Source organism: Pleuronectes platessa, chromosome 13, assembly GCF_947347685.1.
Source record: "Pleuronectes platessa chromosome 13, fPlePla1.1, whole genome shotgun sequence".
NCBI classification, from domain to species: domain Eukaryota; kingdom Metazoa; phylum Chordata; class Actinopteri; order Pleuronectiformes; family Pleuronectidae; genus Pleuronectes; species Pleuronectes platessa.
This window is the reverse complement of record NC_070638.1, coordinates 22,645,818-22,660,980: the sequence shown is the minus strand read 5'-3', so window position 1 is coordinate 22,660,980 and position 15,163 is coordinate 22,645,818. Positions and strand designations below refer to the sequence as shown.

General features: G+C 39.3%; 1 protein-coding gene across 1 annotated transcript; it reads right to left on the bottom strand.

The window, feature by feature from the left end:
* Positions 1–339: 339 nt before the first annotated feature.
* On the bottom strand, positions 340–14,910 carry LOC128454391 (polypyrimidine tract-binding protein 2). Its single transcript, XM_053437787.1, has 15 exons — positions 14,787–14,910; positions 13,955–14,118; positions 13,461–13,532; positions 13,267–13,338; positions 12,990–13,148; positions 12,430–12,540; positions 11,857–12,025; positions 9,835–9,912; positions 8,885–8,997; positions 6,050–6,083; positions 4,137–4,229; positions 3,538–3,654; positions 2,805–2,904; positions 2,580–2,657; positions 340–2,290 (listed from the first exon to the last, which is right to left on the bottom strand). The coding sequence occupies exons 1-15, from the start codon at positions 14,815–14,817 to the stop codon at positions 2,161–2,163; spliced, it is 1,521 nt and encodes a 506-aa protein (XP_053293762.1). The 5' UTR covers positions 14,818–14,910; the 3' UTR covers positions 340–2,160.
* Between the last annotated feature and the right edge of the window lie 253 nt (positions 14,911–15,163).

Sequence of the window (15,163 nt, the reverse complement as noted above, 5' to 3'; positions counted from 1 at the left end):
TTTGATTAGTGTGTGACCCGTTCTATCTCCGGAGCCAGAGCTGCCACATAATGCACCAACTTTACTGAAAAAGTCTGAACAAGACTTGTTTTATTAATGCTGAACACACTCCATAACTTAACAGAGTGTATTCGAGTCCCCATGTGTGGACACACTGCTCGTTCTCATGTCTCAGCAGAAGTGTAGAAAGAACAGAACAGCTGGGAGGAAGGAGTGAAGAGAAAGAAGTGAGAGCAGAGAGACAGAACTGAACAGAGTGAGAGAAGTTTATTGACAGGTTGACAGTGAGACAGATGAGAGCAGAGGTCTGAAGCTACTATAAACAAAACAAACACACTGTTTTACTTTGCCTCCTTGGTAGAAAAGACGTTTTTAATTTGTGCTGATCTGAAATCTAATGACAGAAAAACAAACATCATAAAAACTGAAGTGAAGAAATTAAAACAACACCCTTCAACAAATAAATGAAATCAATCCCAAAAATAACCTCTGCAGCTGCAAGAAAGAACCACAGAGAAGTACAAAATTTGAAACACTAGAGGGGACCTCAGGTTTCGGTGCATCTCTGCATGATAAATAAGCTCACGGTGTCTGACTGGGAAGAGGAGGTTCTATTTATAAAATAAAATATTCTGCTTCTACAGGTTTACAACCAAGGTTAAACAAACATTGTCTGTAAAATTCATTGTTTGAAGACACAAAATAATCAACAGTAAAATTAGACCACAGACTAAAGGCGCATGTCCTTTGGTCATAACAGGTCTCCTTCCAAAAGAAGAGACCAAGACCAGAACCTCATATTTAAACCTTGTCTAAACAGAGAGCATGAACGCGCACCCTGTGTGTGTTTCTGTGTGTGTGTGTGTGTGTGTGAGGGAGAGAGAGAGTGCGCTCACAGCTACGGTTTAAAAAAAAAGAGAGGGATAGGATTTAGAACATTTTAGCTCCACCTTTGAGTCATCATTGTCAGTGTCAAAGTTATTTTGGAAGGAAAATTTGGGGAACAACGAATTGTCCTCAAAGCATCGAACTTTCCAGAATGCGTCTAAACATCCCAATAGAACAGCTACGACAAGGCATCATATAAATGTCCTCAGAGTGATTGTTTACAGTCACAGAATATCCTTAATCAAATTGGAAATTGCACCAAATACAGAATTAGTAGTTTATTCTACCTGATTTGAGGATTTATAAGTGCTAGCGTCCTCAAATTTCGGTTGCGTCTGAATATCATTTTAAGTGATTGTGTGTTGCAGAAAGCGGTTTTATTGTAGGTTCTCAAAATCCCTTGAAACATCACTACCTTCAAAATCCCTTGAAGGTAGTGATGTAAATAGCTCTTTGCAGATGGGAGGAGAGGATTGTGTGAATCCCACTTCAGTGAAAACACCACCTTCTTCTTTATACTTGTAATTTGGGGAAAATGTCCGAGGTTACGTTTGGAGGAATGATCCGCATAAAGAGGGTGTGTGTGTCAGTAACCCTGCCGTCAAAAACACACCTTTAAATTAAACAAAGGGGAAGAGGAGTTCAATAATTAATGACTTCATTAATTATACAAGAGGTTTGTGATGGAGCAAAGTTGGTGTTAGCCTGGGAAGAGAAAAAAGGTTTGGATCGTAAAACAATGTACAGAAAATAATCATTAATGGCAGAACTCAAAATTTGTTCAAGAAGACAAAATCTGCTGCCATGTTGACCGGTGAAAGAGAGTCCAAGTCCTTTTCATTACACACCAACCCTCACTGCTGGGTGTGGTCTGAAGTGCCACACCCAGCAGTGATGTCACGTCATAAGGACACACCCAAAGGTATACATTTACATCACAACAGCGAGGTGAAACGTTAAACCTCTGGAGATAAAGATCCTCAGAAGCTGCTCTTAAAGATGCTGTGAAGAAAAAAGCAGGGATTTGGACATTTAACAAATTGCCTATGGGCCAGGCGTAAATGCTACTTCCATTGGTCAGGAGTTTACTTTGTGTAATTTGGGTTTTCTGAATATTTCAACTGTAACTGAAAATTTGATTTCACTTGATGTGTAATATTATAATACTTGTTTTAAGGTTTAGGTGCAGTGCAAATAAACGGAACACATGGATAAGTGGAAAACAGTGGGGACTTCCTCACTCGTCAGGGATCTTGAAGTTGGGTGTGAAAGTTAGATGGTGGACTTTGAAAAGGAAACTTTTAGATGGTGATTCCCTCCCATGTCATAGTTGTGAAGATCCATCAGTGCTTGGATCGCCTCCTCAACTGACGTCATCTGGATCAAGGCCATCTTACGGTCCCTGGTGAAGGAAGAGCCGGACAAACAGCTGAGTTTTGTTTAAATATAATGTTTAGATTTTTTATCTGTGAGCATTCGCTTTGTTCAGTTTCTACTAAGGTCATTCCAGTGCATAACAAGGCAATTATACGAACAATGCACAGAAGAATAGGAGGGATAATAATAATTTGGTTTAAGAGAACATCTCTTTTACAATCTTAAAATCGTAAAAAAATATATATATTAGTTTATAAATTAAACATGTTTTTTGAGTCTTAACCAGCTTTATATGAAACTGAACTGGTCCTTACTGGAAGAACTTGAAGGCCTTGACAGTTCCTCCACTGTTAGAGAACAGAAGACGAAGATCATCCTCTCCAACACCATCCCTGAGCATTCAAAAAACAAACTGCTTATAGTATTGAAGCGAAGCAGCATGAAATCAAATGGACTGGTACGGTATTTGGCCGTACCAGTGTGAGTCTGAGTGTGAGAAAAAGGAAATCATTTGATGAACATGTGTACTGTTAAAATACCGGACATTGGAGAGATGAAGTGTCGAAGAGGGAGGAAAGATATTCTGGAAGTTCTTGGATCCTGGCTTCTTAAAGCGGTGGAGTGGAGAGCCAGAAAAATCTGTAGAAGAAAACAAAACAAAACAGACATAAGCTATATTATATAACATTATTATAATGAGTGAAATGTTATTGATGGAATATCATTAATATTCTGTTACTGTTATTAAACCCCAGACCTTAGAACTGTTTATTATTGCTGCTTTAACCCATACAAGGTGGAACAAACTTGGGATGAGAAAAAACTATCTCTCCTTAATTATCTGTCTCTGTGTGAGCGAGTAGGGGCAGGGCCAGCCTGTGACATGCATGCAAGTGTAAACTGTAAACGATGGGGTCACAAACAGTAAAGGAAAACCTTAAAAAAATCAATCTCGCCATTTTATGACTTGATATCAGTTAATTCTAATGAGAGCGGGAGGCTTCATTGTAAGTGAGTAAGTGAAACGTTTAATTACTCATCTAAGAGGCTTCTGCAATTCAGGGTCTCTAATCTTTTGTCACAATAACTTGTGTTTTAGTCCATAACTCTGGTAAAATGTCACTGTGTCACTTTGAAACAACTGAACAGGTTCACACCACCACCGACTGTGTGGTCTTCTTCTCTGGGTTTACTAGCGGTCCCTATTAAAACCTCTAGCTTTGCTCTGCTTTACTTTATTAAAATAAAATGTGGCAACAGCAGTACTCTCACCTTTAGTTAGTAGTTGATCATCCAGGCCTTCTCTGGGTAAAGCCACAGTTTGATGTTTTGACAATGTCACTCTCATCACTTTACCAAACACCTTCTGACCATTCAAATGGCTCATAGCTACAGGTGAGAGAAAAAGATAAGCAAGAGAAGGTAAGACGTCTAGAAGCCAGACCGTATTTGCTGATACAGTGCACCAGGTTGATTTATCATATCTCATCCATTTTATATATATCCACCTTAGATGGCCTACAGCCATCATGTTGAGCCCAGCATTGTAGGCAATGCAATTAGTTACCCTCAAACAGAAGCACCTTTGTTTTTGGAACTGGAAACCACACTCAGCAGCAGTAACGATGAAGTTAGGAAGCTGCAGGTGAACATTTTCTACATCGTATGCCTAATGTCATCATATAACATGATGTATTACTGTCTACATAGGCCAATATCGTTAAACTGAACAGACACCTTTCACATACATATATCTATATAACTGGGACCTGCAAGTGACGTCATCTGGACTTGAACAACCACTTCTGATTTGGGGAAAATAACAATTCAATACCAGTAAGGGATATGCATCATTCTCATTCAAAACTCACACAGCTGAGCCTGGTTGCCGTCAGACAGCTGGATCAGAGCACTGTCCTTTTTGTTGTAGAGGATCTTCACCCTCTGCACGTCGCCATAGACACCTGAAGGTAGAGAGAGCGCGAGAGAGAGAGGCAGACCGAGAGAGGGAGAGAGCGAGCAAGAGAGAGCAGGGTAGAGCAGAAGGTGAGGAAGAGGACAGAATAGACAGAGCAGGAGAGATGAAGCCGACGAAGATAAAAAAAAGGAGGTGTGAAGGATGGAAGGAAAAAAGTTAGTGCCAGAAAGACAAAAGAAAAGTTGGACTCTTCCGATTTGACTTCCACTAGAAACTCATTCAACTCTTCTGTGTAACCAAGTTGTCAGATTGGTGAGAAACGACAAGACACCTCAGCTTTACCACTGACACACGCCTGAAGCTGTTTGATGAGGATAGCCAGTCTGATTAGATGATTAAAAGTGTGAAACTACAGGACGGTGTAGGAGAAGGGTCATCTTTCACTAAACCTTCTCAGAGGAATGTACTAACCTCAGACAAAACATAATGCATGAGGAAACATGCACAGTAAATCACAAACCATAAAAATTCCTACTTCCACCTAAATATGTAAATATTGCTGTGCAGAAATTCCCAAATTTGATATCTCAGTGATTGTTGAGCAAGAGTATTTTTTGCATCAGTTTAGTGAATCTGGCATTTTACAAACAGTTTGAATTATTAAACCACTATCAGAACCAACTCCTTCTTCTTCTTCTTCCTCCTCCTTTGTTGTTTATTTAACAATTAAATCCCAATATCTTTCTGCCCTTGAATTAATTCTGTTGCTGTGCCTATTGATGTGGCTGTTTATTATAAAAAATATATTACAGCAGCTTTTATTGTGAGGTAGCTGTGAAAGTGCAGACCTGGCACTCAGTCTCTAAACTCAGTATCTGTTCAAATCAGTTTAATGCTACATCCATGCTAGTAAGTTGTTGTTTAAAATTGCCTCAACTCTGCTACAGATACATTCGCCACCCACACAAATCTGGAGCTTAAGAGACAATAAAAGCTTTGGAAACGCTGACGGCTCAGTTTTGATTTGAAAACTCGGGGGCTGCGTTTTAGTCTGAACGGGACGAAATTGAGACTTTGGAAATGATGTCACTCACAACCGCTTGCTGTTTGGGTCTTTTCGGTCACGAACAGCGTAGCCTGCGCTGTTTCGTCAGGCTCCTATCACATGACGCGGAGGAAAACAACCGGCATGCACATGCCCAGTGTATGCGAGTGGTCACGTGATATGAGTTTTCAGACGAGTTAGTATAGATGTGGAGTCGGGGAGTGATAAAGAGCCAACAGGGTTTTGTGGACAGGGATTGTTTTAGTTTGAAAAGGCCGTTTTCAAACTAAAACATAGTAGCATGGATGTTGCCTGAGTCTAGATCTGGAGTTTTCACAGCAAGTTCTCAGATTCTTTAAGATAAGGGAACTGAAGAAAGATTTCCAGAGCTATGACAAGCTTTTAATGATGCAGCTTGTTCAAATTTACAACATGCCAGAAGTAGAGGCTCCAATCCAATCTAACATCAATTGCACCTCAAGAAACACAATATGTAATGGAATATTGATTGAAAGCCCACCCTAGTAGCTGTGAATCTGATTTAACTTTTATGGGATTGGATTTAACAACACATAAATGATTTTGGTGTAATTGTTTTCATCCGTTAAGTGTAAAGCTGAGCAGACACATTATCTCTTCGACTTTAAAATGTAGAGTAGACAGAAGTAGATTTAACTCTGTAATGTACAATATGATCAAGGGAGGCTCGGAGACACACAGATACAGAGGAATAAGCGAGTCCACGACATCACTGTAGAAAGTGAACAAAATTGGATTAACAGAGAGAGATATACAGATAGAATAGTAGAGGTTGAACATACCGAAGAGGGTAAAGAGACTTTGAGGCGTGACCATCTTTAGAGAGAGAGACCGCAGAGCAGAGGAGAGGAAGAGGAGGAGCAGAGGAGGAGGAAGAAGGAGAGACGAAGGTAGAGATCAGACCGCCCAGCGTTGGACAAGGGGGGACGTGGTGGTTTCCGAGATGATGAGGAGTGGAGCAAAGATGGAAAATATCGGGGGGATTTGAGGAGTGGGTCATAACAGCAAAGCCAAAGTCAGGTTAGACCAGAATAAGAACAGTGAAGAGGGAGGAGAGGAAGTGGAGATGAAAGAAATTTCAGTAAATTGTGGTATATATACATTGGTAGTGTACAGTATTTAAGATATATGGATGGTAAAATGGAGAGAAAATGAGTAAAGGGAGGAGTAAAGGTAAGGGGGTCGGGTGGGGGAGGGAGAGAGGAGGAAAGGAGGACAAAACCAAAGCAGAGGTCAGTAAACAGCATCAGTGGGACATCAACGGAGTTTGAATGATGCTGGATTGTTTCCACACACACACACACACCTTCCAGTTTTGTTAACCCACATGCACAGACGCGCACGCATATACACACAAACACAATCACACTCCCTGCTGGATGCAATTATCAGTGAGGAAAATAAAAGAATGAGAGGAAGGTAGAAAATAATACATTAAAGAATGGATGGATGAAGTCTACAGGAATCTGAAGTTACCGCCACGCGGATGCACGTCTCACACCAGCCAGTCAAGCTGCAGGAAACACGGCCACAATATCTCCTTCTGTTCCTGAGTTATTGTGTTAAATAATGACCAGGAACATGATGTTGCAGATAATTATGATGCCACAGACGCACTGCTGTTGACCATATGGATATAAAATGTCATATGTCACTGTGTCCTATGCAAATGTTGTCTTTGAAATCACTTCATCGAAAGGCATTATGTAAGGTCACAGTGACTTTGACATGTGATTCCCCAAATCATTCCTTATGGACCGCTGAAAATCTGAGCCAGATTTTCACCAGCCATCTGAGCCAGATGTATCCATTTTCCATCATTCCTGATATATTGCATACCAAGAATGTGAAGTCATAGTCCCCATGACCACCTAAATTGACAGTGGCTGGCACATAGGTCCAATAAATAAGTTAATGAAAGACTGAGTGACAAGAGATATGGAAGCAGAAGAGGGCAGATGGAGAACTAGATCACATGTATCAAAAATCATAAACATCTGGACTTCCAAGATTCTTGTCATAAGTGTCACAGTGAAAAAGTTACAAAGGAAATGTGTTCCATTTGCACCTAGAGAGGTTTAGACAAAAGGGTCTGCAAAGCATGAAATATAAAGCATGTCTATGACCACTGCCACATCACACATGGACTGAACCATTTTGTCATGTCACGTTTAAATAAACTGAAACAATATAGTGATCATCATTACCAGATATTTCATTGAAAAGTTTCACTTAGGTCTTGGTCTTTATCAACACCGTCAAACTGGAATAAGCGAGATTAGTCTGTGTTTGGGGTTTCTAATGCTATGTGACCTAGAATAGGGTTCTGTATGAAAATGATTCAAATGTGCCACGGATGGAGGTCTGTCGATCTAAGGTCACAACTGAGAGGAAGACAAAGTAAATGAAAACCAACCCTTTGAGAGGAGTGGGTGATCCGGCCAAAAGATCACAAACTTTTTGAATAGAATCATGATTCACATCGTGAATCACAACTCTCCCCAAATATTTAGTTGAAGTCATATGATCACATGATGAGTTGTGCATTTGGTAACCTGGACACAAGCCAATCACTTCAACTCAAAAGGCCCAACTTGCAAATGTCTGTATCCTGCTACTGCTGTGATTTTACCCTGAAAGTCCACACTGGAATTTGTATGCATGTTTCGGCCGCTTTAACGTTTTGTTAACGTTTCTTTTAAGCCTAGGCTGCAGAACAAGGAGAACTGTGGCTAGCTGCAGATCGGGGGCAAGCTGTTTAACAACTGTAGGCTTTTTAGTGGCAAGTAATCTTTTAAAACTGATCAAGCACATTTTAATGACTCAATCTCTAAAATGAATCTGAAAAGTAGATTTGTTAAGATTGTCTTTGATCGAAAAATCTGATTGTCCACGTCTACTATCGGATTTAACTCTCACCACACTACTGATGGATCTTTAGAGAGATATATGTATGACGTTCCCATGACAGTCAGGATAAACGTGCTGCCACAAGACTCTCACAGAAGGGGGAATAGCTTTGAAACCCACCAATACAATATGAAGCCCCTCTTCTCAGGGGTGTGAGAGGGATAAAGACAGACAGAGAGAAGTGCTCGGATAGAAGGATGGAACATACAGAGACAGGTACAGTAAGTTTAGAGATAAAGATGACGGAGTAAGTTACAGTTCAATAAGAGAATAAAATGAAAACAAACAAGAGAAACCGAAATCCAACATAAAATCACAAAGCTATATGTAAAGGTTTGGCCACTGGGCAAATGTTCTGAAATATTTTGTTGATTTCTGAAGTGAAAAGAAGTAAATGATATACTCCAATAAGGAACAGATACTAAAAACTACCATTTATCCACCTTTAAATGTGTAGTAAAACTACAATTTGTTTTAACATTAATTCTGCACATCTGGGCTCCCTATTAAGGTGGTCTTGGTAACCACCTTTTATGATTTGTGTTATTCCATATCCACAGTCACAGTATAGCTTTAATCCATTTTAAACTTGGCCACACTATCACAATTAGTTTTCAGTGGTGTTTGTTCAATAGCTGTAATGAGTACCTCAACAAAGAGCTTTCAAATGCTCCTTCACATTCAAATTATATTGATGGTTAGTTTACCTCGTCATTTAAGTTGGAGGCTAACAGGACTCCTGACACTCCGGACCCAGAGAGAGCAACGCGACCTGCAGCTGCTGCTGCAGCGGCTGCAGCACTCAGAGGACTCATGGCTCCTTTTAGGAAAACACAAGATCAGAGAGATGCGAGATTAACTGCGATAGCGCAAAAAACACTACAGCTTCATGAAAAGATATATTAATATCTACAGGTAAACTGGCGAAGTTGAAATTGGTAGCAGTAGATAATTCTAGGGGGAAGGAATGGTCAGTATAGCTGCTTTAGTAATTTCAGTAGTGTGTATTATGTGCACTGTATTGTAGAGGACATTCAGTCTAAGCTGAGCATGAAGTTGGCAAACTCTTTTCTCCTTCCCGTCTACCACAACTATGTGGATAATGCACTCTCCCACTATAATTCAAAGCTGAATCTCATACAAGAAGCTGGGAAGCTTTCAGAGCAGATGATCTGTCATGTCACTGTGCAGGGAAACTGATATGTTTTGAATGCTTGGTTACTTAATTATAATGAAATGAATAATAATTTAAAAAAAATTGAATCATTTGAACAGCATTCACTTCAAGTAAAATCCACACATAATTATAATTCTGCGCAGAATGAAAGCGCCAGAGGAGGAGGAGTAAGTGTAATGTTAAAGGTTTTAAAGATTCTTTCAACTTTGTCATTTTTTATCAAACACCTTAATATAATTCATTAAGGCCAACAACTTCCATTGGACAAGTATAAAATATAAGAATGAATGACATTTAAATGTCATGGAATGACTAATTTCAGTCCAGTATCTGCCTGATACTTTGATAAAGCTGTAATATCAACCAACCACTATGGCCCTGGTACAATAAGACAATTACAAGGACATGAAAGACTGCAGCAGGATGGATAACAGCAGAGGAGGTAAAAAAGTAAATTTTGAAAAAAGAAAAGATTAGTACCTCCACCCTGTGAAAGGGAGAGAGAAGATGAGTAACCTCCTCCACTCGAGTAGGAAGCTAGGGCTCCAGATGGGGTACCTACAAGACAATAAAAAGTTCAATCATAAATACTCATCTAACCTTCAATTAAAAGATACCAGTCATCGCAAGAAACCAAACTGACCTGAGTAAGTATAATAACAGCAGTATTATATGAGTATTAAACATGATGAGTTGAGATCTAACCAACAGTGCACATGCAGTGGCTTTACAAAGGGGTCAGAGCCCACAAAAACAATTAGACACTTGCACTCCAATGGATAAAACTACCATTCATTTACCATTCACTCAATAACGAATAATAAAAAAGTGAACAACCTGTCCTTAGAACTGTTCATTTTATAAAAAAAATAAAAGCTCAAATCTCTCATTAACAATAAGCATTATGAAACTTTGCAGTGAGGTCATTTGCATCCTCTTTGCTTTATTCATTTTAAAGCCCTATGAGACAAATTGTGATTTTGTGAATATGGGCTATACAAATACAATTTGATTGATTGAATTATCACTGTGATGGGTCTACAATTGTACTGTACACAACTTGTTAGAGAAGTTTAGAAAAGCTACACACTTCACTGAGATGAGGCGCAACAACTTGCACAACAAGAGGACTTCACTGAGGACAGCAGGGACAAAACTATGACGACAAATCAGTTATAAGTGGAAGTCTGTTGCAAGTGTTTAGAAACAAAAATAAATCACTGTACATGAACTTCAAAGCCATCAAGCACAATATAGATTATATATATAAAAAAAATAAAAATATTTGCATTCGGCTATGTTTACCCGTTTTTCAGAGAGGAAACTGTTGAATCAAAGGCATCTACACCGTCCACTTAGTTATCTCATTTAGTATCTTTTAAATTGTTTAATGACTCCTACAACAGATGATAGCTTGTGACAGTTTGCTACAGGAACAGTTTGTCAGTTAACACAGCACCAGAAGCCATGGGGAAAGTGCCCATAAAAGGAGTGGCCCATGAGTGGCCTGGCAGACATCTGCACAACGCAGTGTCTGGCTGTTGTAGGATTTCTCTTTTGGAGCCTTTGAAATATAAACAATATGCATTACAAAGGTGATCTATATAAAATAAATGGCAGATTTCTCAATTGATGACATCCATGTTTTAAGTGCACATATCACTAAATTAATGTGAGGCTGATATGTGGAAACAGGAAACATGCCAGTGCAAAATTAGCTGGTAGCATCTGGGAATCCAGTCAGCCTGTCATCCTGAATTATAATCAGATACTGAACAGCAATACACAGAAAAAGGAGGAAATAAAAAGAACTGACATTTATCAAACTCTATAATTAATATTTTACTGGTAAGTTTGATGTTCACTTTCAATTTGGTATCTGGAGATGTTCAGAGCCCCTTTCATGATATTATGAGGCTGATAATCAAAGTGTGGCATAGTTAAAAAAAGTTCCTGGAAATGCCAGGAACAGTGCACCATGCCAATGTAAATCTAGGTGTTGGTTTTACTGAAAATTTGCTTTATTTCTTAATTTATAACACTAAAATTAAACATATGAACTATAATGGCAATGTGGCAATAGATTATCTAACCCACCTGCTGTGCACACCTTTAATTGTAAATCAACTCACACATGTTTTTTTCATGCTGCGCCACTTCTGATGAAGACTCACTGTTCAAGGGGCATTAAGTTCCAGCTACCCTCCTTGTTCACTGATTTGAGGGGAACATTTATAACAATAAACCTTTCATTCGAATGCACCAAAATAGCAGAAGTTAAAAGTTGAGTATTGGTTAGGATGGTGCTGAGTCAAACAGGAGTGTATATCCAGGGTGAACTGTCTTTGGCTTTAAATTGACTGTTTCATCTTAGCCTTTGAGCACAACTGCTAAGAAAGACTTTGAATGGGGACACAGATGTAACTGTAAAGTAGTATAGATACCCTGTGGGAAGATATGGAATTGTGGGATGAAGACAGGTCAACACATGGGTGTATTTACCCAAGAGTGAATGATCCTTGTTGGTTGTCTCTCCGTCCCCAGTTGGAAGGTCAGGTCTGGTGTAATCTCGACTCTTATCATTGTTGTATTTGACATTGAGGTTGACCAGTTTACTGAAATCTATCCGCAGAGTGCAACAAGAATTGTAGATGTTCTGTCCATCCAAAGACTGTGGGAGTGAAAGAGACAAAGGGAATCATAATGACTGATAATGTATTTTTAGGTCCACACTGATATTAATGAATTAAATATCTGCAAAAACCGGCACATTAAGACAGAAGATGCCAATTCATTGAGATTAAATCTAAACAGTAAATCACATGTTATACACCAGACAGGATTGAAATGTATAAGCTGCTTGCACTCAGGGACATGAAGGACAATGGGGATGTGAAAAAGTTTATATAAAAAAACAACTTATCATTAACCTTATTACACTGTTACTGTAGCATGCCCTCTTACATTCACATACATATGCACCTTGTTAAATGCTCAGAAGTCATAATAATGTAATGCAATCAAAGAAACATAACAGTTATTTAACAACTTTAATTGGTATAAGTAAGATCTTACCAGTTTAGCTTGCTGTGCATTGACAGGGTCACTGAACTGAAGAAGAGCTTGAAACTGGTTGTTCTTGGTGAAGGTTATAATCTTCATTACGGTGCCAAATTTGCTGAAGATCTGCAAGAGTCACATTAATCAATCAAACACACACCCTGAAAATATGCAGCATAAGTCAATAAACTGTAAAGTGCCCTGTCTCACCCTGTCGGATGGTCTGCTACCATTCATTTCTATCACCCATCTCTACTCCATCACTGTTCATTTTGTGATTTGGTCATTTTGAGTAAAGACAACTTTTGTAAAGTTTACACCGACCCTACCATGCTGAAATGCAGCTAAAGCAAATTGCAGTGGGTTGATTGACAACATTCGACTCAGCTCAGGATCTTGTCATCTTAAGATCAACTCAACAACTTTTCTGGAGCAGTCCTAAAAACAACTCCCATTTCCGGTCTCCTTTTCCCCCCTTAAAAATCAGTTTTGCTTCAATTATGATTTTTTTGTACCAAAGAAGATCAACATCATCAATCTGACTAGTAGATTTATGTTAAGTGTTCAGGTTTTACCTGTTGGAGAACATCCAGTGTCACAGGATAAAACATGTTGTCAATAATAATTCGCAGGACAGGGCTGGGGGGTGGAGCAAGGTCCAGAACTCCTGGGTCAGAAGATGGAGAACTTCCATCCTGAACTGCTGTCACTGCCTGCAGTACTGCCTGGGCCCTCTGGGTGGAATGACACAAATATGGACACATGATGAGGAAAAGGCATTAAATCTGAATCAGTCTAACCATCTTGTTCGGTAGAAACATATTGTCCACGTGTCTCTGTATGTGTGTATACCTGGTTTAGAGCAGAATCTGTTTTCAGCTCCTTATGGTTGGAGTACTGGATGAAGACAGGTGTGTTCCTGACCTAAAAACAGTGAGAACAGTTAGTAAACTCATAAAATAAGAATAATGTGCAACATGAATTGAGGATGATTCAGACATGTGGTATAAGAATAATGTGCAACATGAATTGAGGATGATTCAGACCTGTGGTGTGACAGCTGTATAGTAGTTCACCATCGTAATGGCTGCTTCCTCTGTACCCAACTCCAGAAACGCCTGGAAAAACACAACAAAAGTTTCAATGAACGAATCAGCTCCAGGACAATGCATCACTTGCTAATCTTGTTCAAGAAAGGAGAATATTAGGAGTGGGAATCTCTAGGCACCACACGATTCAATGATGAAATTCTTTGATCCATCTCAATGCATGTGCGACTGTCCTAACCCTGAATTGCGGTGGTTATAATTATGCAGCAACAGTACAATGCTAAAACCATGAACGTAGCATGAATCGATTATGTTCCGTCTCCGCATCGATGCAGAGTTGTCCACGTTTGCATTGCAGAAACAATTAATTTCCACACCTAATATTATTCATTTAAAAATTCAACACTGTTGTGATTACTTCAGTGTTATTCTATCATTTTCAAATCATCTCAATTGATTGGCAGACAGTCTAGACTTTCGTTATAGTGTACCTGGTTTTTCCCCTTGAGCATCAGAATGTTGGTGACCTTTCCAAAGGGGAGGCCCAAAGCAATGACTTCCGTCTCTGACACTTCACTGGGAAGTTTCCTTATGTGGAGAACTCTGGAGGGAGGTGATTCATCTAAGCGCTGTTTCTTACTGTCACTGCCATTCGCTGAATATGGACAAACAAAGACAAAAAACAAAACACCACAAGTCACTCTCTGGGGAATCTAAGGACAAGTGGATCAGTCTAAGTAAAGCAGTTCACATCTTGCATCAGAATGCTTGGATCGCACTTCCCTGCTCTATAAACATACGATCTATGCTGTTTGCAAAGACCAAATGCATTGCGGCTGCTTTTAGGGACCGTTCTGTTCAGATCCTAACAGCTTGTGATGAGTGTTGGTGTTTATTGTTAAAGTGTCAAGTGAGTGCAGGCTAGCAGGAGTGAGGACATCTAGACAGGAGACATTGACACGGTACAAGGAAACCGTTGCTTCTGCTCTGATCCTGATGCAGCGGCCTGTAAACATTCACCCTAGTACACTAGGACTTATTAGTCTTAGGGTTGTCGTTATAATATTCTGGTTTTTCAGGTCCCTGGTCTGTGCTGGTACGTCATTCACCCCTCTTGATTAATTATGACATATTACTACATTACAGAGGTTAAACAACAATAATGCACTTAAGTTGTCTAACATGTCCAAAGGTAGTCTTTTTTAAATGTTACCATGATCACACTTCCTGACCACTTCCTATTACCTAAATATATTGTGGATTAATGCTTCAAGTAATGCGGTTTGTGTTTTCTGCTCCAATCAGGGTTAAGGTGGAGCTTACCAGTCATGGAGCTGGGACTGCTACCATACATGTTGAGCTCATCTGAGCCTCTCTGCAAAGTTAAGAGAAAGAAAAACAGGAAAACTGTTATTTTTCAGCATAACAAATACACATAAAATAGCAAACAAAAGACAAAATTATAAATTAATCATTTTACTTTTAGCTTAATGACACTGTGGTTAACATCCAGCTCTTTAGTGGGTTATCTTCTAACTTTACATCTAACACTTATATCATATTGTTTTTACCTGCCACCAACTTTACATCCAGTCCATGGTTAAACAATATAATGCAGACAACGCAAATGTATGTGTTCATGTAAAATTAGTAAAGCAAAATTTGAAAACTTGCCTTCACACCAACCGCGACATCTCTGC